This window comes from Ammospiza caudacuta, chromosome 1 (genome assembly GCF_027887145.1).
Source record: "Ammospiza caudacuta isolate bAmmCau1 chromosome 1, bAmmCau1.pri, whole genome shotgun sequence".
In the NCBI taxonomy this organism is placed as follows: domain Eukaryota; kingdom Metazoa; phylum Chordata; class Aves; order Passeriformes; family Passerellidae; genus Ammospiza; species Ammospiza caudacuta.
The window spans coordinates 145,612,918-145,640,059 of record NC_080593.1 but is presented as its reverse complement, the minus strand read 5'-3'; the positions used below and the strand labels follow the sequence as shown (position 1 = coordinate 145,640,059).

General features: G+C 35.4%; 1 protein-coding gene across 2 annotated transcripts in view; it reads left to right on the top strand.

Moving 5' to 3' along the window:
* Positions 1–27,142, top strand: part of ASAP1 (ArfGAP with SH3 domain, ankyrin repeat and PH domain 1) — a 142,394-nt gene that overhangs the window by 81,247 nt on the left and 34,005 nt on the right. For both annotated transcript variants that reach the window (XM_058821412.1, XM_058821420.1), the window contains 16 exons: positions 1,152–1,297; positions 4,744–4,818; positions 5,161–5,210; positions 5,573–5,702; positions 6,471–6,556; positions 7,293–7,368; positions 8,184–8,270; positions 14,442–14,542; positions 14,955–15,024; positions 16,171–16,258; positions 17,303–17,351; positions 20,575–20,738; positions 22,279–22,412; positions 23,466–23,557; positions 24,110–24,296; positions 26,666–26,751. In XM_058821412.1, the coding sequence (XP_058677395.1) occupies positions 1,152–1,297; positions 4,744–4,818; positions 5,161–5,210; positions 5,573–5,702; positions 6,471–6,556; positions 7,293–7,368; positions 8,184–8,270; positions 14,442–14,542; positions 14,955–15,024; positions 16,171–16,258; positions 17,303–17,351; positions 20,575–20,738; positions 22,279–22,412; positions 23,466–23,557; positions 24,110–24,296; positions 26,666–26,751 (1,621 nt within the window). The remainder of the gene's footprint in view (positions 1–1,151; positions 1,298–4,743; positions 4,819–5,160; positions 5,211–5,572; positions 5,703–6,470; positions 6,557–7,292; positions 7,369–8,183; positions 8,271–14,441; positions 14,543–14,954; positions 15,025–16,170; positions 16,259–17,302; positions 17,352–20,574; positions 20,739–22,278; positions 22,413–23,465; positions 23,558–24,109; positions 24,297–26,665; positions 26,752–27,142) is intronic.

Here is a 27,142-nt window from a genome sequence, read left to right as displayed (position 1 = left end):
AATAATTGTTTGAATTCATGGAGGTATTGTTTGAAACTTACATCTTCTTTTTTCCTTTTCTTCTGAGTCATAACTTGTAATTCAGATGCTCTTAGGCAATATCATAACTTGAACTAAAAGAAAAAAATAACCTTGGGGATTTTGGGGGAAAAAACCCAGGGTACCTCCTGGCAACTGTTCTCTCTTTCCCTTCCTCCCTTGCATTGCATAGGACTTGTGCTGTAGCTCTGTGGTTTTGTGTTTGTGGTTTGCAGAAAAAAGCCCACATAGTAAGCCCAGGCAATTCATTAAAGTTAAATATTGATTTAATTAATACTGGTAATATCCTCTAAGAGAGATAAAGGTGATAAAGTCTTTCCCAAAGGGCTGTAGAGGTAAATTATCTATTTAAAGACAATAAAATAGAAGTAACAAAAACTATGTGAACACATGCCAGAAAAGAAACTAAATAGAAACAGGAAGGACATTTCAGATACAAGAGTTTCTAATTCATTCTTGAGTTAAGGATTTTTCTCACTTTGCCTGGCTTCAACTGCATTGTCTTGGTTCTGACCTCTCTGTATGTGCAGTGTGCTGTTAAATACACTGGGATGAGTCTTTGGCTGTGTACCAATAGACATTCTGTTATCTGGGGTAGCTCAGTGTACAAAGCAGGCAAAAAGGGAGCCTTTGTAAGATGCTTCTTCTTTTGAACTTACAGTCAGATTCAGACTTGGCCTTCTTGCATTTAAATCTGATACTTTTGCCTTTTTTATCTGATACTTTTGTTCTTTTTTAAAATGTCCAGTATTTTAAAAGAAAAGTTCATGTATGGATGAAAGTTCCTGTAGTGGGCAGCTAAAAATTCCAATGTTGTTTTCAAAACAATCTTATAGTGTTTCACTGATGTATTATTGATCTTATTACTCTGTCAATAGCTACAGAGTTTTTTCTTCATCTCTGTATTACAAATTTCAGCTTGCTGATTTAAAAAGCATATATATACCTATTGCTAAGTAGTTCTTTTTAATCTTAAAATTCTTTTATTTTTCAGTAAATGTGTTGACTTGTGGCTTTTCTCAAAGTACTGATTATTAGTTTGTTGTTAAGTTGCAGTAAGCTTAAAATTATAATTGGCTACAAAAACACTGACTTTTGATTTTTCTTTGCAGATCATGTTCAAAATGAAGAAAACTATGCACAAGTACTAGATAAATTTGGAAGTAATTTTTTAAGTCGGGATAATCCAGATCTTGGCACAGCTTTTGTAAAATTTTCCACACTTACTAAAGAATTATCAACACTGTTGAAGAACCTGGTGAGGAGCTTTGAACTTTCTTAGCTTTTAACTTGTTTCAAAATAAAGTATAATACAAGAACTGCATGCATGATCATGATGACTAAGGATAATTTTTAAGATTTTTTTCCCAAAACAAAACCTACAGTTTCTTCAGAGAGGATCTGTAAAGGGTGTTATGACACACTCTGTGTTTGATTGTTAATTGGAAGTTAAGAAGGTAAATATAAATGTTGAGACACCCCTTGAGTCATCATTCACAAGTGATTGATGGTGATCTATTCCTCATGGAGCTTAATTTTAAATCATCCCTTAACTTGAAGTCTTTCTTGTTAAAAATACAATATTATTAGGTGTGACTGATTTGTTTTACCACAAAAGGAGAAACCTTCACTTTTTGGAAAAAAAACCTAACAATTTGAGCATGTTTAAATGGTGTTAACAGTCCACTCTCCCTTTAATACATAAACCATCGATGCCAGGTTTTTAAAGGTGGTTTAAAGATTTGTCTCACTTAAAGTTTGCCTTAGGCCTTTTATTTCTGAAAACTCCATAATAAAATTGCACTCATAGCAAATATCTTTGAACACTGAAAGTAATGAAGCCACATCTCTTGTGAAATCATTTTTCATGGGCTTGGTAAATGTAACTGTTTTATCCAGAAAGTCATAGCTTCAGTTTTATATTTTTCTTATAGTTGTGTAAATTTTTAAGCTTTTCTAGTGTGTGAATTACAAGTGATGTTACAGATAGTCTTCCTGTAGTCCCCAGCACAGCCATAACTGCTGTAGATCACACCAGAGGTTACTGTAGCAAAGTTCCCTGGCTGTGACAGTGGCCCAAAACTGAGCCTTGTGCTTTGCTCTGTAGAGACTTCTGTCACTCTGGATTAATTTGACCCTTAATTTAAATTTAGCACACAATTAAGAGTAAGTATTATAAAATGTGAATTTAAGTGCAGTTTAAGGACAGTTTAGGACTATAACTCAAGTCTTTTGGAAGCTTTCTGGACTTTGCCATTCCTAGCAGGGCATTCACAGATATTTTCTACTTATTTCAACTAACAAAGCTGTCAGGGTTTATTTATTTATTTATTTTAAGTAGTGCTGTTCAAGTGGAAAAAACACTTTCAATTTAAGAAGCCACACTTACTCAAAGCAACATTACACTATTTCAGCTAGATTATTAAGCACTTTCTACCCAAATTCTTATTAACAGGATTCAAAATAGGGTATTCACTAATTTACTTCATTTAGCAATCTCAAATAGACAACAAACTTATTTTACAATTGCCTCAGCATTGTAAAACCATTTATTTTTCTTATTTTTTCTCCCTGAGATAGAAAATTCTGCTTTGTTGTTCTTAAGCATCATTCTGTTTAATAAGATTGCGCTGAAAGAAAAAAATATTTTTATATCAAATAGAAGTTGAGGTCCATTGAAAAAGCCATTGAGAGAAGGATTCAGTTGTGTCACTGCTAAGGCCCCAAAGTAGGTGCTGAGCCTTATGTTGGTAAAATTAATTGGAAAAAATACCAGGAGTTATTAAGATGAATGGCAGGATAATGGGTTTAGGGATTTTTTTTATTTTTTACCTAGAACAAATTGTGGATGCCTTATTTAATAAAGGTACAATAAAATAATGAATAGTCTTCAAAGACATAAAGATGAATAAGGACTGGAGCTGCACAGTAGACAAGGAAAAAAATGCTTCACAGATTTGGATACTTTTTGTTCTATCTTTCAACTTCAATTATGATTCATTAAAATTTTCATAGAAATTGTGATATTTTGGATATTTCATTACAAGGAAGGTACAAAATAACTTACTTTCTTCTTTGTCAGTTATGGAGTGAAGGAGTGACTATGGAGTAAAACCAGCAACTTTTTTACATACTCAACCTTTGAAAAGCATAATTTTGGAATGATTGCTCAGCAGACAAGAGCAAGAATAAAATCACATCCATTAATCATTTTAATAAGGCTAAATAAGTTGCTGTGCAGTTTTTACTACTAACTGTTGATGTTATCATTAAATATAATGTCTGAAACTTAAAATTTATGAGTGTAATTAATTTTTTCAATCATTGTAATTGATTGCCTTATAAGAAGGACACAAAATGACCCTTCAGTAAGATTTTATAAAGGTAAAACATTGGGATTGGCCATTCCCAAACCTGGTCTCTGTTTTCAGCAAATTCTGAGTGTCCCACCAGAATCAGTTTCTCTGTTTTTTACTTCTACCTCCTTGGCCATTTCAGGTTTCATTCTTTATGCAGTAATTCATTACAATAGTGCATTTAAAAGCTGTATTATGACCTGTGTATATGAAAATGAGTGTGTCAAGATCTTTACATTGATCTAGATGAGGTTTTGGCAGAACATTTGTAGCAGTTGCATATTATTTCTTTTGAAAATTTGCATGATTCTTGCCTTTTTCCAAGTGTTTAAAGCCTGTTTTTCTCTACCTCTCTTTCCTGTAAATGTCCTGAGCTAATCTTTGCAGGCAAATTATCTTTTGTTCACAGCCCTCAATAAATCTTCATATGTGTTTCCATGTGTTAAGGGATTTTTTTCCCTTTATTTTGTTCTATATGTGAGACTGCTTTACTTTATCAGATTTTTTCCAGTTCATTTGGTCTATTGTTTTATCAAGTCTTAGTGATGTAATACATGATTGCAAATCCTTACTGTATTGGAGTAATACACTGCTATTTAGCTTTGGGTTTTTAGGGTTTTTTTTGTATAGCTGACATACTCACTGGCTACTGTTCAGTCATTTCAAGCAAAAAATTAATGGTTTGAGTTGATTATCTTTAATGGATACACCTGGAAAAATAAAAAAAAAAGGCTACAGTGTCTTTAGAATATGTGAGGAGTTTGAGTGAAACACAGAACCTGTTTCAGTGGTGGTTTTGATATTCTTGTCCATAACCAAGCAGGTATGAACTCAGTGGGGTGAAATTTAAACTCAGGAGAGTTTGAGGGGATGTCAGATATACACAATGGACAAGGAAAGGAGCAGTGTTCCCGAAAAGGGGGGAATATTCAGAGAGCTGGTGCCCCTGTTTGCTCCTTCTGTTCATGCTTGAATTACCATGTGCTTTGTGTGTTCCCAGCCTGTGGCACAACAGGTCCTTCTTCCTCAGGAGGCTGTAGCCAAATTTGTACCCAAATCTTTCTTTTGCTTCAAGAGGATGAATATTGCCTTGAAGTGCTTTCAGAACTTTGCTTGCATACTATTTGTAAAATTCTGGGTTTATGTCACCTTGTTTAAGTAAACGTTAATTATAATGTTTCTGTGGCTCATACAAGTAAATGTTTATTAATTCTTCCCAGACTTGAATTTACTGTGAATTTAGAAATGTGAGGTGATTGCAACTTGATTAGTGATGTTCAAAAAATTGTTGGCAGTAATTTGATAAGATGACAATAAATCCTTCTGAATATAATGTTTTTGTTTTTAGCTCCAGGGTTTAAGCCACAATGTTATTTTCACTTTGGATTCTCTCTTAAAAGGAGACTTAAAAGGTGTTAAAGGGGTAAGTGTTGCAAACTAAATTTTTGTTTCATGTTCATCTGTATAGTGACTGTTTTCCTTTCACTCATGAGAGTATTTCTTATCTTGGCATTTATTAATAATCTGTATTTAGTACGAAGAACAAAATTGGCATGACTGCAATGAAATCTTGAAAATTTCATTGTAAATTGCTGATTTATTGTGCACAGGAAAGCAATACTTTACAAGATTGAAACCCAGTATTTTTTTCCAACTACTTTCTGAAAAGTTTTGAAGAAAACAGTTTTTTTGTTGCTTTTTATTACTTGATAACTACACAGAAAAAAGTTTAAAAATGTTCTAAGACAATTTTTTGTTTCCTAAGGACCTCAAAAAGCCTTTTGACAAAGCCTGGAAAGATTATGAAACCAAATTGTAAGTATTTGTCTCCCATTTGGCTTTGTTTTTTGTGGTGTTTTCATTAATATTTATTTATTTAATAATAATTCATTTTTAAATGAATTATTATTAGCAGAATTATTAATATTTTTATTGCTATTATTAAGGTATAATTTTTTTCCCCCAAGTAACACACAATCTAGAGCATACAGTTGAAGGAAGGACAGTTTCATGGCTCAATAGCTTCTTGAGATTTAAAATATACAGGATTTGGTAGAAGAGCAAATCTTTAAAATGTCTTCTTTGATCCTTCTTAACTATTACTTTTTCCCTAAATAATGCCAGAACACCTTTTAGCAGAAGGGATTCTCTAAAATGTTTTCTAAATAAAATTTCAGTACCAAGATTGAGAAGGAGAAGAGAGAACATGCGAAGCAGCACGGGATGATAAGAACGGAGATAACGGGGGCTGAGATAGCTGAGGAGATGGAGAAGGAGAGGAGGCTCTTCCAGCTGCAGATGTGTGAAGTAAGAAACAAAATTCAGTTTTCAATTGCAACACCAGAACTTATTGTTAACAGACTTTGTGGGTCTTTCTTGAAGATGGTGAAATCTTTAGTCACTTAATGGGGGAGGAGGGAGGAAATTATTTTCATGTGACACAGTACAGCAATATAAAGATAATTATTTTAGCAACTCTTGTACAAAACTTGGCTTCTTTTTGCTTTATTAATTTTCTTTGGTTTTAGATTATTGTGGGAAGGTTCTTGGGCTGAAAATACACTGTGGAAATATTTCTTATTTTATCAAATTTATGGTTTAGCAATATTTTGATATCTTTCTTTCAATATGCTTTCTTAGGCCTTTGAACATTTCTAATAAAGTGATAAACGTTAGTGATGCGTTTAGTTCCCTAAAGCTGATTTTTTTTATATTAGTAGTTCTTTTTATTACATTTTAGTGGAGATTACTTAAAATTGCACAGTGTTTGTACTGTCAGAATATTTCAGTAGTGACTACAGTAGCATTATAAAGGGAAATCTTTAGACAATAGTAAAGGATGAAAATTTTTTCTTGAATTTGCTTTATGTTTTGGGGTGTTTAAATTTTATAGAGTAGCCAGATAAATTGTTACCTGTTTTAAGGTTAGTTAAGCAGCAGTGGACTGGTGTTCTATGGCTCAGCACTGAAGTTAAACACAGAGATTAATTCATTGAGCAAATGATGTTTTATTGTTTGAAAGCTGTTGAAGTTTGTGATACATGATCATCAACATGTTGTCTATTCTCTCTACAGTATCTTATTAAGGTTAATGAAATCAAGACAAAAAAGGGTGTGGACCTTCTGCAGAACCTTATTAAATATTACCATGCACAATGCAAGTAAGTACTGCAATACTTTAAGCTTTAGTTACAATTTTCTTTTTTGCACAAGATTTTGTTTCCCTTTGTTTGAATGTATCAGAGTTTTTTTCATGACTGTGATGTGACAGGTGTCTGATTCTTCCTCTTCTGAGGCTGTAGACTTCCAGGAGGGAGTGTGTGAGTGAGTTTGGGGGGCAGGGCAGTGATGGAGAAAGAGACCAAGGGAAAACCTTGCATGTTGCATGCAAAAAATAATTTTATTTTCTGAGGCATAGATCTGGAATGCATTTTTATAAATATCTTGTTTATTCTAATTAATAGTTTTAGTCTTTGTGTAAATTTAAAAACCACTGTGTAAGCCAGTAATTTCTTTGGATTTCCTTGAGGTGAAACTGGTGAGATACAACCTTGTCATCATTAGAACCACAAAGGCAAACACACAGGAGCTTGAGTTAAATACAGAAAAAAGATTTTTGAAGTTACTGTAGGAGAAACACATTGGTTATAGTCTCTCTAATTTGATACTTGTTAAAGTCACAATGGTGTATCTCCACTTTTGAAAGACACTCTAAACTACTAGGAAGGGGTTTTTTGTTGGGGTTTTAACTTTTTAAATTATTTTGTTCAGTTTTGAACATGGAAAAAGCTGGATATGTTTTATTGGTTTTGCTATTTTGCTACACGAGACAATCTACTTTGTGTTGTGAACTCCATACATTCCTGATAAATCCAAGGTACTTTTTTTTCATTCCAGTTTCTTCCAAGATGGCTTGAAAACAGCTGATAAACTTAAACAATATATTGAAAAGTTGGCTGCTGACTTATATAATGTAAGTTTACTTACAAGTAACTTTATATCTGAAAATGAAAATATTGTGTACATTTTAAATAGAATTACGAGGATGTATATTGAATTTACATCTTATAAATGAAAAGTGTGTTACTTGAAACTGAACATAGCTAGATGAAGAAAAGACCTCTTGACTGTTAAACTTCATATGCAATTTTTAGAGCTATTAGGAAAAGCAGTTTTCATTCTACTGTTAATTCAATCATATATTAATATAAAACTACTTTTAAGTATGAATATTGGAATCAGCTTATATTATTAACATTAATTTTAGTACCATTTTCACTTTTTAAAACCAAACTACTTAATGATAGCACCAGGGTTTCATAAATGAATTAATTGTGATGTTTATTGAAGAAAAGTAATAACATGGAATCATAGATCACTTGTCATCCAATTGTTTTTGTATTCCATAATCAGAATTACAGTAATCCCATTTGCTATTGTAATTTGCTGCTAAATTAAACTGCATTTTCATTCCTTAAGTAATTTGTCAAATTTATTTGAGTTATTCTAATATTTCAGAGGATAATTGAGTTGCATTAGCTATAGTAAGCCATGACAATATAACAGAATAAACAGTTCATGTCAAGTTATACATTCATTTTAATTTTGATTTTCAAGCAGTAAATGCATAGAAGGTGAAGATATAAGAATGGACTGGTACATGAAAATAAACTCAACTATTACAAAAATACAAAATAGTTGAGCATCTGAAATGGTATATTAAAATGCATAAAACATTAAAATTAAATTTGCATCCAGCAAGCGTATAATGGCAATCTCTTTCTGTAGATAAAGCAGACACAAGATGAAGAAAAGAAGCAACTTACAGCTCTTAGAGATTTGATAAAATCTTCTCTGCAGCTTGATCAGAAGGAGGTAAATAATTTATACATGTTATTCTTGTAGATAATGTAAATTTGTGAATTTTATATTCAGAAATCGGTTTAGTTAATGTTAAATTTTTGTAGTTATTGGTTCAAAAGAGTTGGACTTTCAACATCATGCAAAACTAATATTTACAATGTTCAACTACATATCAACAAACAATTTTTTTACATTCATTTTCTGTTTCTATTTTATGTACAAAGAGAAATTATTATCTTTTTTATGTACTTTCTTGATGTACTATAAAAAGAGTTGTAATGGGTCAGATAAATGCTTCATCTACCCCAGCATCCTGTCCTTGACAATGATAAGGAATGATTGTTCAGGGAAAAAAATGAAGAGAAGGGATGCACACTCCCATCTTGTGTTCTGCTGTCCTCCAGCCAGTTTGTGCTCAGGATTTTCCTGACCCAGATGATCCCAAGGCAGAATGAGAACCAGAGGTTTGCCTTTAGCTGTGGTTTGCACTTTGGAGTTCAGCTGCTAACTCACATGGGTTTTGGGCTGTTGTTCTCCTCTCCAAACTCCTTTGGCTAATAGTATATAGTAAGGAAGAAAATTTGTTTGCTATTCAGACAAAAGGGACTGAGACAGGGCAGTTAAAAACTAAAATTTATCATCAAATGCCCTGGTGTCTGGTATGCACTGCAGAAGTGGAGGGAAGCACATGTGGTGTCCATTGCAGATGTTCTGGAATACCTTTTGGACTAGGAGAGAACATAATAACACACATCACAACTTTTACCTGAGATAATGCTCTGGCTTTCCAAAATCATCATCCCTGAGAGAAATACTGAATAGCCCATGGTGACAGTGATTGTTGGGAGGGTCAGTGTAGCTTTCCTTCAGGAAAAATTTGCTTACCCTCTGTTCAGTTTTGTTGGTGGTGTATAAGACATTCATATTTTCCAGATATCTGTTATGAAATATGAATTATAACAAAACATTAGGCAGGTGCCATTCTTCTGAATATATATGATCATCCAAATATGTGATCAACAGTATTGCTAATATCGTATATACATAAAAACATAATTTACACCCAGGTTACTGAGTCAGCCAAGTTTCTGATGCCAGTTTATAGTGGGTGTTGAGAGTAAGGACAGGACAATAAACACTGATACTTCCCCAGAATACCCTCCCATTAGTAGCTTGGCTAGCTTGGAAGTCTTTGAATTTGTGCAGTTGCTTTTTGAAGAAGTGTGAATCATTAGCTTATGTTACAGCTGAGCCTTTTCCACCATGGCTGCATGTTGTGTGGAATAGTCTTTCTGCTTTTATTTGTTTTGAATTTTTTGATCTGCTTACCCTATTCAGGATCTGAGTGTGTGTGTGAATTTATTATATCCTTGCTAGATACTTTTTGTTCTTTTTTTTCATATAAAACCTTACATTGACTTGCTTTTTTGGCCAGAGGAGGTGTGTAAGTTTGATCATCTGTAAAGCTATAACCATATCATCCTGTTTCTGAATCTTCATGGTGAGCTCACAGTATCTTATTCTTCCCCTCTGCATCACTTGGCATTTTTTTATGCTGATCTTCACCTGTCATTTGTTGTCAAGCTACTCACTATTGTTGAATTCCTGAGAAATCCTTCAGTGAGCCTTTCTTGGATATCCTGAATAATTTAATAACATCTAACAAAATTTGACAGTTTACTGTTCACCCTTTTCCATATTGTTTGTGTAAGACACAATATGTGCTGGCACAGCTTTCTGTGAAACTCATTTGGCTGTTTCATGCTTTTAACCTGTTATGTCACCTCAGGACTTTTCCTCCTGTCCTGTGGCAATGTAATTCTTTCCCTTTCATAAGGAAGAATAAGTGCCCATTGAAAGTCCAGGTTCACTGCATCAGTCATCATGTAATTGCTGATTCTTCCAGGAAATTTTAGTACGTAACCTCTCTGTTCAAAAGCTGCCCTGATTTTTCAGTATATGTAATAATAAATATATTCTTCAAAGTAGTTTTCATTAATCTTCCTTCTGTGCTGTGAAGCTAAAAAAAATCTATCTTTAATTTCCTGGAATTCTTTTGAAATTTTTGAAAAACAGGAGAAGTAATAGGTGTAAATATTTTTGTGGACTGTCACATAATTCTACAGATAGCCCATTGTGATCATGGCCACTGTGTGTAGATGTGTGGCTTGAAGTTAGTAAATTAAATAATGTGGAATCCCAGTTAATAAGGAATAAAGGACTAGTAATTCCTTACAGTGGTGGTTTGTTTTTATCCTTTTGAATGTTTGCTTACATAACACAGGTGTACATCATACAGCAGACAAACCTTGGCCAGCAGGCTGTTCCTCTTCCTGCACCTCTAATCCCACCATTCTGAAGGACAGCACAGCCTTACAATGCACTCTACATGTTTTTTAGAATTTCTTTTGTGGCACAAATGCTGACAGGAATACCACAGCGTACCTTTGACTAGATCCCAATTTACTGTGAAAGCTGTCAGCTTTTTCTAGTGCTCAGTTTTCCCTTAGCTCATACTTTACAGTCTTTCCTGATTCTAAGTTTGTTGGTTTTTTTTCCCTTCCATCTGCAATGTGCGCATGGATTTACCAGATCTCTTCCATAACACTTACAGAGCTTTCCATACAGGCATTACATTTGTCATCTCCCTATTATCTAAATCACTCTGAACATAATTCCTGCTCATTCTTCATCAGGAATTGATTCCCAACACACAGAGCAGCAAGACTTGCTCTCCTCTCATGTATCTTTTCTTCCACAAGCTGATTATTTGGGAAGCAAAGGAAAACATCTCCTCCTCTCCTGGATGCTGCATATGTTGTTGACTTCATGCTTCTTGACAATCAGCCAGTTCTTGGAAATACAGTAGGAGAAATGGGTGGATGTTCTTCAGCAATGTATTGTGCATTCATGGCTGCATATGGTACAGTCCACAGAAGTCAAGTTTCAAAATTACTCATAGATTATTATGAGGCAGAGTAACAAGTGAAATATAATGTTTGGATTTTTGGTTACCTATTTCCTGGATGTGTAGTAAAAAAATATATATAGTAAAAAAACCCCATCTAAAATATATAAGTAAAGTGAAATTTAAATGTGAAGTCAAATTTTGAAACTTGAATACATGTTGAAATAAAGAAGCTTCACAGGCATCACCAAAATAAACTGTACATCTGTTCTGATTGTAATTACAGTCTGGACAAATTCTAAGACTCTTGAAAAACATTGTGTGTATATATGTATAATATATGTATATAAAGTGATAAATGTAAAAAATAAAGTCTTTGTTTTGAAGAGAATTGAAGGTGTGTCTTAGAAGAAAAAGGAGCAGTATTGTGATTCTCAGATATCCAGGCAAATCACAGGAGAGAGATAGAGAAATGCTGTAATGAAAGAATCTGCTTTTTTTGATAAAATAACCACTTGATCACATCGATGTTCAAGTTTGTCTCAAAATCAACATGAGGACTTTGTCATGAGATTCTGCTACGTGACCTGAGTCAGAGGGTAATGATGCTGGCAGAAATTGAGGAGCTTGTTAAGACAATGTGTTACTTAGGTATTTAGTGCTTGCTCCTGAAGCAGCAGGTCAGCATTCATTACTCCTTGGCTGAGAGACACCAAAGCCTGATGTGGCCTGAGTTTTCCCCAGTCTGCCTCCATCACTGTGTGTATCCAAATCTTTAAGTGCATAAAGCTGGGCTTTATTATTGTGACAGATGGCCTGGTGGATTCTGATTCAGTATACATTTCTCCACTTATATTAGTGCACTATAATCTCATTGATGCAAAATTGATGGATTAATGGAATTATTGAAGAACGTTCAATGAATGGGATTTTCTGCAGTGGATTTGTAAAAAATCAGAAGTATACTTACCAAACATTGCTTTGGCAGGAAAACAGTTTGAAATAACAAAATTGAGGCCCTAGTTGTTGATAGTAAACAGTTTTTTTGATGGAGAGAAGGAAATTGAAACTAGTGATTCCTGTCCAAATTGTAAATTCTGCCGTCTTTAACCTCTTGAGAGCAGCTGTGAGAGAAGTGAGACATCCTGATGTTTTTAAGGTCTCATAATGCAGCTCCTGTTCCACTGTTGCACTTGTTCAAGGTGTTTATTTAGCACTATGGGCATATGTAATGACCTTGCACATTTTTGTGGCATACCTCTCCTTTCATCAGTGAAAAAGGTATTACTGCAATCACTGCAATTACCTGGCTCCTGGAGGAGCACATCTGGGGCAGGGCAGCAGTGCCAGTGCTGCAGCTTCATTGCAGGAATTGCCATTGACATTGGCCCTGTCACAGGCAGTGTCTCTTGTGGCCACTCTTGTGCTGTCCTCATGTCAAGCTGGGGCAGATTCTGTTACCTTGTGCAAGAATTATCAAATTTTGAAAAATTATTATGGTTTATGGCTTTTGGAAAAAGTATTTAGTGAATACTAGTGTATTTTTAATTGTGTAAAGCATCTGATCTTTTTTGTTACAAAATGCTCATATCCTAAGAAGCTTCAATTTTAAAAGAAACTGAGCCTTTAATACAGGCTTCTGTTCCCTCTTTTTGTCTATTAATTATTGCTGCAAAGGTAACTTAACAGCATTAAGTTGAATATAGCTAATTTCTGGAATCATATTTTTTGTCTGTTTTGTCAATTATTTCTTTACTTTTTGATTTATTTCCCTAAATCTCTATCTTATATGCTACTTGCAACAAGAGCTATATCTCATTATGTTCTTTCCTATGCTAATACCAGCAGGATTAATTCCCTAATTCCCATGGGGATTTGAAGTTTGATTTTAACAAACCAGCTGCTGGTTGCGGTGGTGTGAGCACTGCTGGCAGCACCCAGCTTGCAGGAGCCTCTGTGCTGCTCCAGCCACACCTGCCAGTTTTACCAAAGCACTTCTCTAAACTCTGTGGCAAACTTGTTACAAAATGAAAGTCAATTGTAAGTGCTCTGGATAAACCAAGAGGGAGTAATTTCATTATATATTGGTTGTGGTAGTAAGAAACTCTGCTGTAGAGAGGAAAGGTTATTGAGAAGGGAATAATTGAGCTTCCTATTTCCTTTTTTTTTCTTTTTTTGATGGGATATTGACAAATGTTTTGCAGGTTATTGTTTCACAGTTTTATTCAAAAACAAATTGATGTGCCCTTAAATATAGCTTTTTGCATACACTTGCAAAAATTAAAAGTTAACTTTGGGCCTGATCTTTTTCAATGGAAATTCAGAATTAGCTCCTCTTGTGGAGGATACAATATAACTATAATTTTAGGCAATTTAAAGATTACCAAGATTGGAAGATGTATTAATCTTTGATCCTGCAGTCCTCGTAGTTATTTTGTGAAGCCAATGTCATATATGCCGGGTTGCCTGGAATTTTGTTATGGTATTTTGTTACTGGATGAGACAAAACACCTGTATGCCTAAAAATAGTTCTTGCCTTCTCTCTGTTAGTGTCTTTAGAAAGGGGAAACATTGTTTTAACAGTGGGGACTATAAAATTTGTGTTCAGGGAACATGTCTTTTTTAAATGAATAATAATTCTTGTTTCAAATTATTTGCTTTCTCTTTCCTTTATTGCTTTTGCCTTTCGTGATCGAAGTCTAGGAGAGTAAGTCAATGTTTTCATGAATTTGGGGGATTTTTTTTTCTGATGTGCTTGTAACAAGTTAATCCATTTCTCTTAATTGTTTCACTAGATCAGGCCAAAAGTTATTTCAGCTGACTTCATTCACTAAAACTCATGAATTATAAATATACTTTATTTGAAGAAAAAATTACCATTTGTCTTTCTTTATATATGTATTTCTATATATAGATGCATGCTATATTCTGTTGTTTTCTTTTTGAAATTTTATCTTTTGATAAATTTTTGAAATTTTATCTTATGAGGTTGTGCAATATTAAATACCTGTATTCTAAAAGTCATTTGTTTTGAGATGCATATTTGCATCAAAGGCCTAATGTATTAATTTAATCTTGAACATGCATCTAGTTCAAGATCACGTGGTGTAAAATCAAGCTCTCCTGTCAATGTAAAACATGCAGTAGGAGTTATCCTTTTTTAATCTTTATCAATTTGTGATGTTGTAGAGAAGAAAAAGTAAAATAGGCGTAAAGGTTAAGAAAGTTTACTGTGCTCATCAGGAGAATGTTAATGTTGTGTTTCCCTTTTCCAGGATTCACAGAGCAGGCAAGGAGGGTACAGTATGCATCAGCTTCAGGGGAATAAGGAATATGGCAGTGAGAAGAAAGGTTATCTTTTAAAGAAGAGTGATGGGTATGTTCTGGTTAATAATAGCGAAATCTTCTGCTATGTTCAGGCTCTAATTTTAACAGCTTTTTACTGTGGGTGCTTCAGGCATATTCTCCTAATGCACCTGCCACAGGGTCTTGGGAGTTGCAAAGTTCAAGCCTGAGCACAGCACTGAATGTAATGTAGCACATATCAAAAGCATGACAAGCAAGCATAAAAAGTAGTCATAGTTAAAAGAAAGCTATTGTCTTTATAACTCTCTAAAAGATGATTAAGATTTGTCACAAAACTCCAAGTTTCTTTTAATGAAGCATTTAGTAAAATTTTGACTGTATCTCTTTTGTTTTTTAAACCTAATTGTCCCAAAATGATAATGTTATTTATGAGTTTTGAAGTCACATCTACTTACTAAAATTGATATGATATTCTTATGTAGGTTAAGGAAAGTATGGCAAAGAAGGAAGTGCACTGTTAAAAATGGAATTCTTACCATCTCACATGCAACGGTAAGTTACTTTTATACCTTTATATCAAAAAAATAAATAGCATTATCCTTTCCTGATGAATCTGAGTTGCTAATATGCTATTGCAAAAAGGATGTTTACTTCAGCTTCTGACTGTTGAAGTTTTGTGAGACTGTAGCTTATGAAATGAATTTATCAGTACTTTAATGGGAAAATGGCAAATGCATTGAACAGACTTCTCAATACTTCAGATGGATTTGCTTGTAAGGATTGTCATGGTATATATGTGAGCTACATAATTTGGGAGCTTAGGAAGTATTTGATATTAGGTAGAGTCTGACAGAGGAGTGAATGTGTTTAGTGTTTTGAGTGCTTTCAATTAAAAGTTTGGAATGCTGGGCATTTTTGTTCACAGTGAGTTCTTGGGATCAGGCACATATCTGAAGAATTTTCCTGGGAATGCTCAGTCATGAGGTAGCACCAAGGAGATCAAGGGGGAGGCAGTGCTAAAACTGCCTTGTGGGAATTTGACATGAACCTGTTGGAAACAAGCACAGGAGTTGCTCTTGTTAAAGGAGATTGTCCCATTTCCTCACCACTTCTCCACCTTTGCCCCAAAATCCACTCACTCCTCAATTGACAGCCCTCAATTTCTAAAGCTTACTATCTGTATAAACCCCAAATTCCTCAGAGACATATAATTATCATGTCTTAAGTGACTTAATTGCAGCACAGAATATTGGTATTTATCCTGAATTCTGAAACTCCAGATTTTCAGCTTTCCACTTCTATTTTAAAGTTTTAGGATTATATCTTTGATATATTTTATTTAAAATGGGAGGAAACCTGGAACATGGGCATTCTGTAATGAAAAACTGCATTGTAGTTTTGCCCTTGTTGAAGAAATGCAATTAAAAACTATTAATATTAGGATATTGTAAATTTAAAGTTTTTCTTTTCATCCCTTTGAGAAAAAGTGAGACCATGAAAATTTTCATTTTGTTTAGATTTAGCAATGCATCCCTTTTGAGAGACCAAATCAGACCAGGTGATGCTGGTCTCCAGCTTTTTGAGGGTGGATATGTGTGCATGTCCAAGCTTTATGTAATATCATACATGCACACTCCCAGAAAGGGAAAATAATCCTAAATCAATACATTTTTAAAATAAAATAAATTTTCTTTTTAGTCCAACAGGCAACCAGCTAAACTGAATTTATTGACCTGCCAGGTGAAGCCAAATGCTGAAGATAAGAAGTCCTTTGATCTGATATCACGTATGTAGCAGCTTTAGTTCCATCTTGTGTTATTGGGGTTTCTGAAAATGTCATTGCAAGATGCTTTGTGTAGAACACAAGGCTAGAGCTCAAAGTTCAAGTCTGTATCCAGACACACAGAGTGTCTCATGACTGTTCAGAGCCTCTATTTCTGATGATGTGACATAAATATTGTTTGTTTGTGACAAGCCATGAAATGCAGCATATGTGCTGCTCCCTAAGTTCAGAGATGTTTAACAGCTTTGTGAAACATGTGTTATCTGTATCCACCAGGAAAGGGGAAAGACCTTTGGCTTTATCCTGCTTTTCAGTCATTGTTCTGCTTTTTGAGTGCTATTTGAGGGAACGAGGAAGACAAGGAGACCCAATTTCTTTCTCTCTTATCCTACATTAAAATATATTTCTCTTTGTCTGAAAATTGGTAATGCCTTTTCTTGTCAGCATTAAAGCTCTGTGGTTCCCCTATTTCCTATTTTGGTCCTGTACAGCAGATGTTTGTATCCAGTCTGGTTTTAAAAACTCTTTTGATGAGTCAATTTAATGTTTTCAGACTTCACATATAGAGTATTAACCAAGAAACAGTTCCAACATTCCATATTGAAAAGGACAGTCAAGGAAACCTTTGATTGTGGGAGATAATAGCCACTTCATGTCTTCATCTGTTGGCTAGTAAAACAATTTTCTTGGCTCAGCTGGAGGGAAAAACTATATAAAAGGAACAAATTAATTTTGCCCTCTTCTAATTATATTTCAGTTTTGACTGAAATTTGATCCATATGTTTATTTTTCTTTATTATTTCAAAACTTAAGACTTTTAAAATACATAAAATTGGTGTGAATCAAAATTTACAGTTTCATCTTCCCTTTTTTTTTTTTTTTGGAATTGTTATCCATAGCTATGAATAAAGGATTAATGATGCATTTTAAGAGAAATTGCTCTTGAAGGCTTTAGCTACCAAATAGGTTTTATACCAAGTATGTAGACAGATGGAATTTTGTCATATGCCACCTGAAAAGATTTCTTTCTTTCTTTCTTTCTTTCAGATAACAGAACTTACCACTTTCAAGCAGAAGATGAGCAGGAATACGTGGCGTAAGAATGTTTACATTTTTTCAAGTTTATTTTGCCAATAGATTTGTGTAAAATCACACATAACAGTGAAAATAATTTTCACAGCTAATGCACAATTAGTGCCTACTGTCTCTTTTTTCTGCTGTTATGAATCTATAAATGTAAACTATTTTGTTCACACTACAGAGCTCCTTTAAAACCCAGTAATGTTAAATCTGAAACTAAACCAAACCCAACTAACCAAAACCCCATTTAGATTGTTCATCCGGCCAGTACCTGGTTTGAGTGGCATGCTTGGGATGATACTAGGATTACATCAGATTATTAGGATTCAAATGAAGTATTTTTAAATTGTTCTCAAATCTTCTCTGTCAGCCCTGTTCTGCAGTTACTTCTTTTCCTCTTGATCTTACCTTTTCCTTGAAAGTAAATATAATAAATAGATAAAAGATCTCAATATGGCACATAGAAAATATCTACAGGCAGTACATTTTTTCTTCTGTAGGCCTAGAAATAAATGGCAAAGCACATCTCTGAGATTTGTACTTCAGAATCCAAGAGCTTGCTTCATTTAATGCATGCTTCCAATTAAGTTATTTCCTTTTAAACAATCTTTCTTCCCACTGCATCAGAATTATTTCCTGAGAGCCATGTAGCACTGGTTTTCCCTCCTGTGTCACCAGATGGGTGTTGTGCATGTAGTCTAATGTTCAGCACCCAAAAGGGCAAGGAATAAAGTTACTACTGAAGAGGACAGCAAGGACTACCTCACTTTTCCATTAAATAACCACATTCTAGTGGAAGCCCGTGTTGCCCCATGTGTATTTTAAAGGCATAGGGGATGTTTGTAGGGTGTTTCACTTGTTTGGTGGTGTTGGGTGGCAGTGGCATTGACAGCTCAGCCTCGGGAGTCATGGGTGAAATAAAAGAGCTGGAGAATTCTTTGGTGTGCAGCAATTTCCTTCTGAGCTTCCACAGCTTTATGTTGGCTCTTACAGTGCAAAGCTGACTTGCTAGTTATGATTACTGCATTCATCCTGGAACTTAATTATTCCAGTAATTTTCTTAGTCAAGAAGAAAATACTGTTATTTCTTATGAGTCATAAGTTTTTGGTACTCTGCCATAAATTAATTTTTACTGTATTAGTTGGTTTAGTAGCTGAGTGGTTTGTTTGGGTTTTTTGTCTTAACAATGAGCAAGGTAGGGGAAAAATAAATAAGCAGTATCCTTCTTTTGAGAGGCAGATAAATAAATTTAGTTTAGCAGGCTGCCTGTTGGACTGTTTTGAAATTCCAGGCTGGTTTTATTTCCTATTAGAAGCACTGAAATTTTTTCTCTCACTCTAGTCATGGTTTATTTTGAGTGTGCAGCCTGCCAGGAAGGCCTGGTGACCAACTGGGCACTTCTTGATAAGCAGCACCAGTCATCCAGAGATGTCTGTCCTTGTCCTTGTGGTGGTGGGGGAAGAGCTGCCACCGTGCTGCCTCTTGCTCTCACTCACAGCTGCCCCAGTGACAGTCCTGCACAGAGGTTCTTTCTTCCTTAGCAAACATAACCAGAATAATGATTGCTCTGACAGTTTAGGTACTCATAGTAAGGAAATCTATATCAACTAACAGCTGGCTCAGTTGTGTTTTGTTGTAATTGCATCTAATAATTTTTAATTGTTACTGCTCAGTTGAGTTTTATTCAAATTCTGCCTTTTTAACAAACTAATCAAATTGTAACGGTAAAAAAATTATAAACAAATGTCAGAATAAATGTTGTTTGTCTGAGTTTAATTATTATTTTACTTTCTGTATTTAACCAAACATTGTTATAATATTAGAACAAGACACCATTGCTTCTTATTTTTAAATAACATTGAATTTCACCATTAAAATTGCAGAAGAATGCCCTCTAGTGTGGGTTCTTCTCATGCAATGAGAAAGATGAATGTACCTTCATTGTTGACACCATGTAAACTTTGGAGCAAATTTGTGTTCAAGACTTTCAATTTCTCTTTTATTCTTAACACTGATTTTTCAAGATTTTTAAAGCATTTTAAGCACTACTTCCTAGATTCTTTTATGCACATAAAAATTAAAAGAAAATGTGCATGAAGTATATAATATGGAATGCCCATATATTAGTTCAGGCTCTGAATCTGTGTTCTAAGATTACACACATAAATTTCTCTCTGAATTCCTTTAAAGCTAATCTTTTCGTTGTTTCACTGAGAAATTATGAATTTCAATCTGAAGTACTCTTAGTTTGTTTAGATGACCATACCATTTCTGCATATTTCAGAAGACCAATGATTGCAGGACATTGTAAACATGAAATGCATTGAGGACACTGCCAATTTACAACATTTCTGCATTTAAAAAAATACAATATTTGCAGTAGATCTAAAATCACTTTACTTCTGAGGTTTTCTTTTTAACTTGCTCTTTTTTCTAAATTGGCAACACTGCATCTGCAATGTCCTTGGTCCTTAGTGGAACTGCTTTCTCCTCCTTACTTCCACATGGAACACAACAGCTGCTGAGACTGGGTTTTGTTTGTTTTTAATTAAAACATTATGTGTAAGCAACAACTTGCAGAGTGGTTGGGAGGGGAGGAAATATTGTCTGAGATATCATTAAAGAGTCTTGATTTGTTGCACTCAGCTTGCTCCTGAAGTTTGATATTGGCTCTTGGTACCGTTACTCTCCTGTCCTCCTTCACCCCCGGTTGCCTTGGCAGTTGCCATTTGTTGGGCTTTGCAGTCTGACTCTGATCAGTGCTCAGAGACCTGCATTTGAAAGGCAACTAGACATCAACACATGCACCAGGGTGCTTGCTCTTTCCTCTGTGAAGAGAAAGATGCACACTGGAGAAAGTAGGGATTATCATTTTCTCCAGGAAGGAGACTTTAGGAAGATTTTGGGCATCTTTTAAAGCAGTTAAATTTACAGGAGCTTAATTGCCCCTTTTCTCTTCCACAACTTCTACTTATTTGAGGAACCTGAGAACTTGGCTTTTAAATTGTTCACCAAAGGGATGTTAGAATTAAGACTATTTCTCTCTTCTCATTCTTACTTATCTTTTTTCAAATCTTTCCTTTTTGTCTTTCACTTTTCCCCCTTCTCATTCTCTCCCAGAATACAGTCCTTCCCTATAGTCCCACTAATATTTTGTTCCTTGCGAGATTTCTACAGTTTGTAGATTAACATGCATTTACAAATGCAGATCTTCATTAAGGTCTTTATCTTGTGCTAGATGGATATCAGTGTTGACTAACAGCAAAGAAGAAGCATTAAATATGGCATTCCGTGGAGAGCAGAGCACAGGTGAAAACAGTTTAGAGGATCTGACAAAAGCCATTATTGATGACATACAGAGATTGCCCGGCAATGAAGTCTGTTGTGATTGTGGCTCACCAGGTATCTCCATTTGTTCATGTCGTCATGCTTCATCATGCTTCTTGTTGGGAGCAAAGTAATTTCTTCAAAGAAGTGTTTGTAGAGTGCAAACTCATTTTCTAAGTGATGTTTCTCAGTCTTCAACCTGTTTTTAAAAGAACAAATATGACTTTCCTACGTTAGTTCCATTTAATTCACTAAAATATTTTTGTGTGTTGTCTGTGCTTACTTCCAGCAGTTCAAGCCCCTCTGGAGTTTGAACTGTTCTTGTTGCACTGTGTCTAGATGCTTGTTGCACTTGAATGGAAGTTGCTTGGCATCACTGATCCTGTGCATGCTACTAAGTAGAAGTGAGTAATATTTAGACAATGCTTGTGGAAAAATTGACCTGGCCAGGATCTTGCTCTGAGGCTTTATCTTGGCATGAGACTACTGGAGTTGCAGCATCGTTTTCAGAGGTGGAATAAGTAGTCTTGTGCAAAGAATGAGAGCCAGAGTTGAAATCCTGTCAGATTATATCTTCAGAAGTACAGAGTTACAGGTCAGTTATGTGGCACTCAGAGCCTGAGAAGGGGCAGCTGGTCAAGCAGGATTGAGCTGGTGTGGGAGCTGTGGGAGCTGGCAGCTACTGCAGCTTTCTCATCAAAGGGACACTTCAAGAAGGTGATGCTGATTTTGAACTAAGTAGATTGTGTGTATCTTGCAGATGCTTACTAATGCAGAACTGATCCAAGTTTGAAATAGCTAGATAAAATTACAAACTGGGATATAATTATGTCAAATCCTGGAACCAGTTCATTCAATTATTTCATTATGTAAAGCTATAGAAACTTCAGATTACAGTTCCCATTCATCTTTTAATTTGTAGTAAAGTTTTAAGCCTCTGTACTCCAGCTTGCTGCTTTAAAACTCTTGGCTTAATGCTTCAGCAGTTACTATTTAAAGTCAAGGAAGTGATTAATTTGTGCACAAAGTATGTCTGAAGCTTATTCTTTTCCTTAAAAACTGGTCATGCTTCCTATGTAGCATTTGTAGTATCAAATCTATTCTAATATTACATGCAGATCTCCTCCATGACACCATTTTAAAAGATTGGGTTTTTTTTCCTGGACTAGCCAGCATTCCTCAAATTTTCTACAACATGCTGCTGTTTTACATACTGGAAAGCACTATGATTAATCTTTTATGAAAGACTATTTAAAGTTTAAGAAGTAAATTTTAACACTTCAGAGGTTGTCAAATTTAGGAGATCTGTTACTTTTAAAAACAGGAATTAATTTGTACAGGAAACAAATACAAAATGTATTGAAATACATTCATGCAGTATGAATGAATAAGTCTAAATTCAATGCCTTTGGGTCTGTTCCTAAATCTGAAATACTGCATTCCATTGGTAGCAATTTCTGGTTAAGTTAGAGTTCGGAGAAAAGTATGGAATGTTCTTAGTTTATTTTCATTCTTTGAAACATTAAATAAGGAATAATTTCAGAACACATCTCTTGCCACCATTGCAAATCTTTTCTTGGACTTTGATTAAATACTTTGTGTTCCAATTGTGCAGATCCAACATGGCTTTCGACCAATTTGGGCATTTTAACCTGCATTGAGTGTTCTGGGATACACAGAGAAATGGGTGTCCATATTTCTCGAATCCAGTCTTTGGAATTAGACAAATTAGGAACGTCTGAACTCTTGGTAAGTCTCTTTAATTTATATTGGGATTTTTTAGTCAAATCTTGACATATATGGAGGAAGCACCAAAATGTACAAGTTACTGTTAATCTTTTTCAAGGAATGTATTTTTGCAGAATTTTTTCCTCATATTTCTGTAGATATTTTACAGGTGCATGGTTATATATTACTATATATTATTGGTGCTGTTGTCACTTCTCATTTCATGTCCTGAGGTGTTGCAGAATGAATATTGGCACCCATTGTATTTAGAGCTATCAGAATTTTGCTCTCAATAGCTGATCTTGACCCAAAATCACAGCAGTCTAAAAGCTGATGTGATTTAACACATTAAGCTAATTTGACTTGGCAAGGGAGAATGACTGTTGCTAATTCTGAAAGAAAAATATTGTAGGAATCTTAATTTGATGGATGAAATTATGTAGTACTGAAGTTATGAAAGAAATATGATGTGAGAGTACCAATAAAAAAAAACCTAAAGGAAAAATATAAACAAGTAAAAAAAGAAATAGTTGCAGTAGCTGTGTTTGGCCTGAAAGAAGACACTTGTTACAGAAATTTTTTAAAGGAAACTTGATAGAAGTTGTAAGGCAGATCTGGATTTGGATACAGATTCAACTTTATCACTTTCTCTCTTCATAAAATATAGAGGTTTTTTCACAAAGTTACTAGTAATCTAAATCAAGTGTTACTAAGAATGATCTTCAGTAGGACTGAGCTTCTTTCCCAAAGCAGCTTCGTGATCAGTGTACCAGCACCATTTCACTGCTCATGCTGCTGGTTCCTCTTTCTGGTTTCATGTTGGAGGCAAATTGTCTTGAAATACAAATAATTTTGTGACTGTGAAGTCTATTGTACAAGTTCTGGTATAACAGAAGCATTTTTTTTTCTTTTTAATTGCTCTGTATCTGCATGTAATCATTGAGTTTTAATTTTTCAGTTCTGTGTTTTCCATCTTTTATAAATAGTGTGGAAAATGCACATTAATGGTTCTGTTGTTAGGTTGCTGTTAGATCCCAAAAGTCCTCACTTTTTTTATTCTTTCTCTTATCTCAGCTGGCCAAGAATGTAGGAAATACTAGTTTTAATGATATTATGGAAGGGAACTTACCTAGTCCTTCACCTAAACCCAGTCCATCAAGTGATATGTAAGTACTGAGTCTTTAAACTTTAAGTTTTCTGTGGAATTTATCTGTGGTGTAAAGTGTCTTAAACAGTAACCAAGCCAGGGGAAGGCATGGATGGCTGAACTGGAGGTTTTTATTCCCACTATGGAGCTTCTTAGAAGTTCAGTCTCCAGTCATAGAGTCACATTTTACTTCCTCAGCTTCCCTGTGTAGAAAACTCTTTGTTTGGGTTTCAAGGAGCATTATTTGATTCTTGAATGGTTTTGAGTTTTGTAGTAAACCCTCAGATAATAAACTAAGTGGCACTAGCTCTACTTTTTCTCTGGTCTTAGTCTCCACAGTCAGTGTAGTTTTTGTATATAACAAGAAGACAGGATAAAATTGACAATGTTCCATATTTGGGGCTTGTTTGCAAGCAAGACATGCAGTGTAACAATAAATAACACACTTTTTATCAGGTAGTTTTCTTCTTCCCTTCTCAGCTTCCAAGTTAGACAAGGTGATTTTAAATTATAATCATTGACCTATTTTTCTAAAAATTTCTAAAGCAAGCTCTATTTTCACACCCCACAGGACTGCACGTAAAGAATTTATCACTGCTAAATATGTAGATCATAAGTTCTCTAGGAAGACTTGTGCATCTGCAGCAGCTAAACTGAGTGAATTACTTGAGGCTGTCAAATCCAGGGATTTACTTGCACTAATTCAAGTCTATGCAGAGGGGGTAGAGCTAATGGAGCCACTGCTGGAGCCTGGACAGGTAAGCTTACCAGGTAAACAAGTACTATTTTAAATCATGTGTATTTGTAAAATGCCCAAGATCTGGGACTGCTGCTTTAGATGATAAAACAAAAGAAATGACAGATGAGAATTATAGGGGTTTTTTTTCTTTCCCTAATGTTGCATCCTTGTGGGGAGGGAAAAGAGCACTTTATTTTTCATCATCAATTGGTCTAAAGGAGTGGGAAATGCAATAGTGATATCATACACTGTTTTGGTGCCTCTATAGTGTGTTGAAAAGCACCTGTTCTGCAGTGTGTCTCTTTTAGAAAAGTCCCAAAGAATAGAGTTGATTGCCCAGGGTGACCTGGTTCCACATACAGTATCATGCCTGCTTTTAAAATAGTGGCTGGAGGAACACATTACTGAGTGTCTGCAAGTCTCTGTTTACTGTGGACAAGGAAAGAATAAATCTGATGACTTCACATCTTCTAATGAGACATTTACACAAGTACAATTTCTTTCAACCTGTAAGATTCTTTTGTGTGTGTATGTGTATCAAGTTATGAGTACTTGATCTTCCTTCTGAAATCAGTAACAGTTTCTGGAAAAATCAGTCCAGGTTGACCTTAATAAGTAATGGACAAATGTTAATCATGAGCAAAGTAGCCTGTTTTTATTGATAATAGATAATTGATGCCATTAACCACTTGCTCAGCAATGTTTTCTCCCAACCTGGAGACATGTTAGAGATTGTTTTCAAGAAGTTGTGTTAAAATAGCTAAATTGACAAAGGACACAGTGCCTGTCTGTGTTCAGTGAAAGGGATAAGTTCAGTATAGTCTCAGCACCTGAGCTATCACAGAGTGCTTATCATGCAAACACATTTCAAATTCTCTGACTGCAAGGTCAGCTTTCTGTATTTGTCATCCACAGCAGTTTCCACAGAATTAGCTCCTCAGACTTCGCAGCTATTACAGGCAGTGGTATCTAGAAAGGTATGAGCACCAATTGAAATGTGGTTTGCAGTTAGGACATTTATAGCAGCATTCTCCTCTGTAAATTCTCTGAGGTTTAATAAAATAATTTTTTTTAATTATGACTTTAATTCTAAGTATATATACTGTAATGTGCTTTTTTAATTGTCCTTGTGTAGGAGTTAATCTAACTTTAGATTTCATTAACTTCTCATGAAACTTTTAAATGGAAATAAACAACATTTCTGTTTCTATTTCAATGCATTAATGCATATGAAATGTATAGAAAATAAAGTATGATTCAATTCAAGTTAGACAAGGAGAAACCCTTTATTATGGCGGAAATGCCCCATGCACTAACTTTGTGCTGGGAACCACACAGCTCTGCCTAAAGAGACCTGGGAGTCCTGATGGACACCAAGGTGAAACCTGGGCCTGCAGGGTGCCCTTGTGGCAGAGGTGACAGCGGGGACACATTGCCATCATGTGAAGGGCAGTGATCCTTCCCTCCACTCAGCCCTGGTGAGGCCACAGCTGCAGTGCTGTGCCCACATCTGGGCTCCCCACAGCAAGAGTGACTTGGACAGGCTGGAGAGAATGCAGGGAAGGGCCACAAATGTGTCCTGGAGCACCTGGAAGGGCTCAGATACCTGGGGCTGTTCAGCTGTGAGGGGCTCAGGGACATCCCATCATTGTATGGAAACACCTGCAGGGAGGGTGGGAAGAAGATGGAGCCCAGTGGTGCCCAGTGATGGGACCAGAGGCACTGGCACAGACTGGAGCACAGGAGGTGCCCTCTGAACATCAGGAAACCTTTTTGTATTGTGAGAATGGCCAAACACTGGCACAGGCTGCCCAGGGATGTGGAGTCTCTGTCCTTGGAGATATTCCAGAGCCATCTGGATGTGGTCCTGGGCAGCTGGTCCTCAGTGGCCCTGCTTGGGCAGAGAGATTGTTTTACATGACCTTCACAGGTCCTTTCAACTGTCCTGCCAATCTGTAGGAGTTTTAATGTATGTGGGACTGTGATTTTTGTGATGCTGTTTTTGTAGGAAATAATGTTGTGACTTTGCTTGGTGCTCACCAGGCTGTTGTAAAGCAACAAGTACTGCAAATTTACTCAGTTTTCCTTGGCAAGATCCCTTTCAGTTTCTGATAGCTAAAATGGTTAAAGGCTCCTCAGGGTTGTTCCATCCAGCTGGGAAAAGTGAAAATTTGGTTTAGGAAAGCTGAGATCTCAGAAGTGTAATGCCATTTTCCTTTGAAGCACATGGTGTCTTTTAGAGATAAAGACAATAATCGTTTTCATGATCATTTCCTAATATTTTTCTTTGAAAGACTGTAAAGAGTGAGTAAGATGTATCTCATAGGTCTGATATACAAGCTCTGCAGAAATAAGACAGAAATCTAACTTCTCTTTGCATGTGTTTAGGAGCCAGGTGAAACAGCACTTCATTTAGCAGTCCGGACTGCTGACCAAACCTCTCTCCATCTGGTTGACTTCCTTGTACAAAACTGGTATGGGTTGCTGACTTTTCATTCAATTGTACATGACAGTTTTGCATGTTCAGAGTCATCCTGGCAGTGCCTTGGATGGTGTTTGCTCATCACTTACAATCTTTCTCCTTAGATATGTTTCAAAGGAGAATAGTTTAGTACCTTTGAGTTAACCTTTGTGTTCCTGATTGGTAGGGAGGGGGAAAGATGTGTAGATTAAAAGCATTGAAAGGAGTTGCATAAAAATAGGAGGAAAGAAAAAAGTCTGTAGTGCATGAGAGAACCTTGATTTAGAGCACATGACAACATGAAGCCATGCAAACAAATAGATCAGGTACAGGAGGGATGGCAGGTTCCTAAATGTTCCAAATACAGGACACATGCAAAGGAACTGTAAGAGTAGAAAACAAGG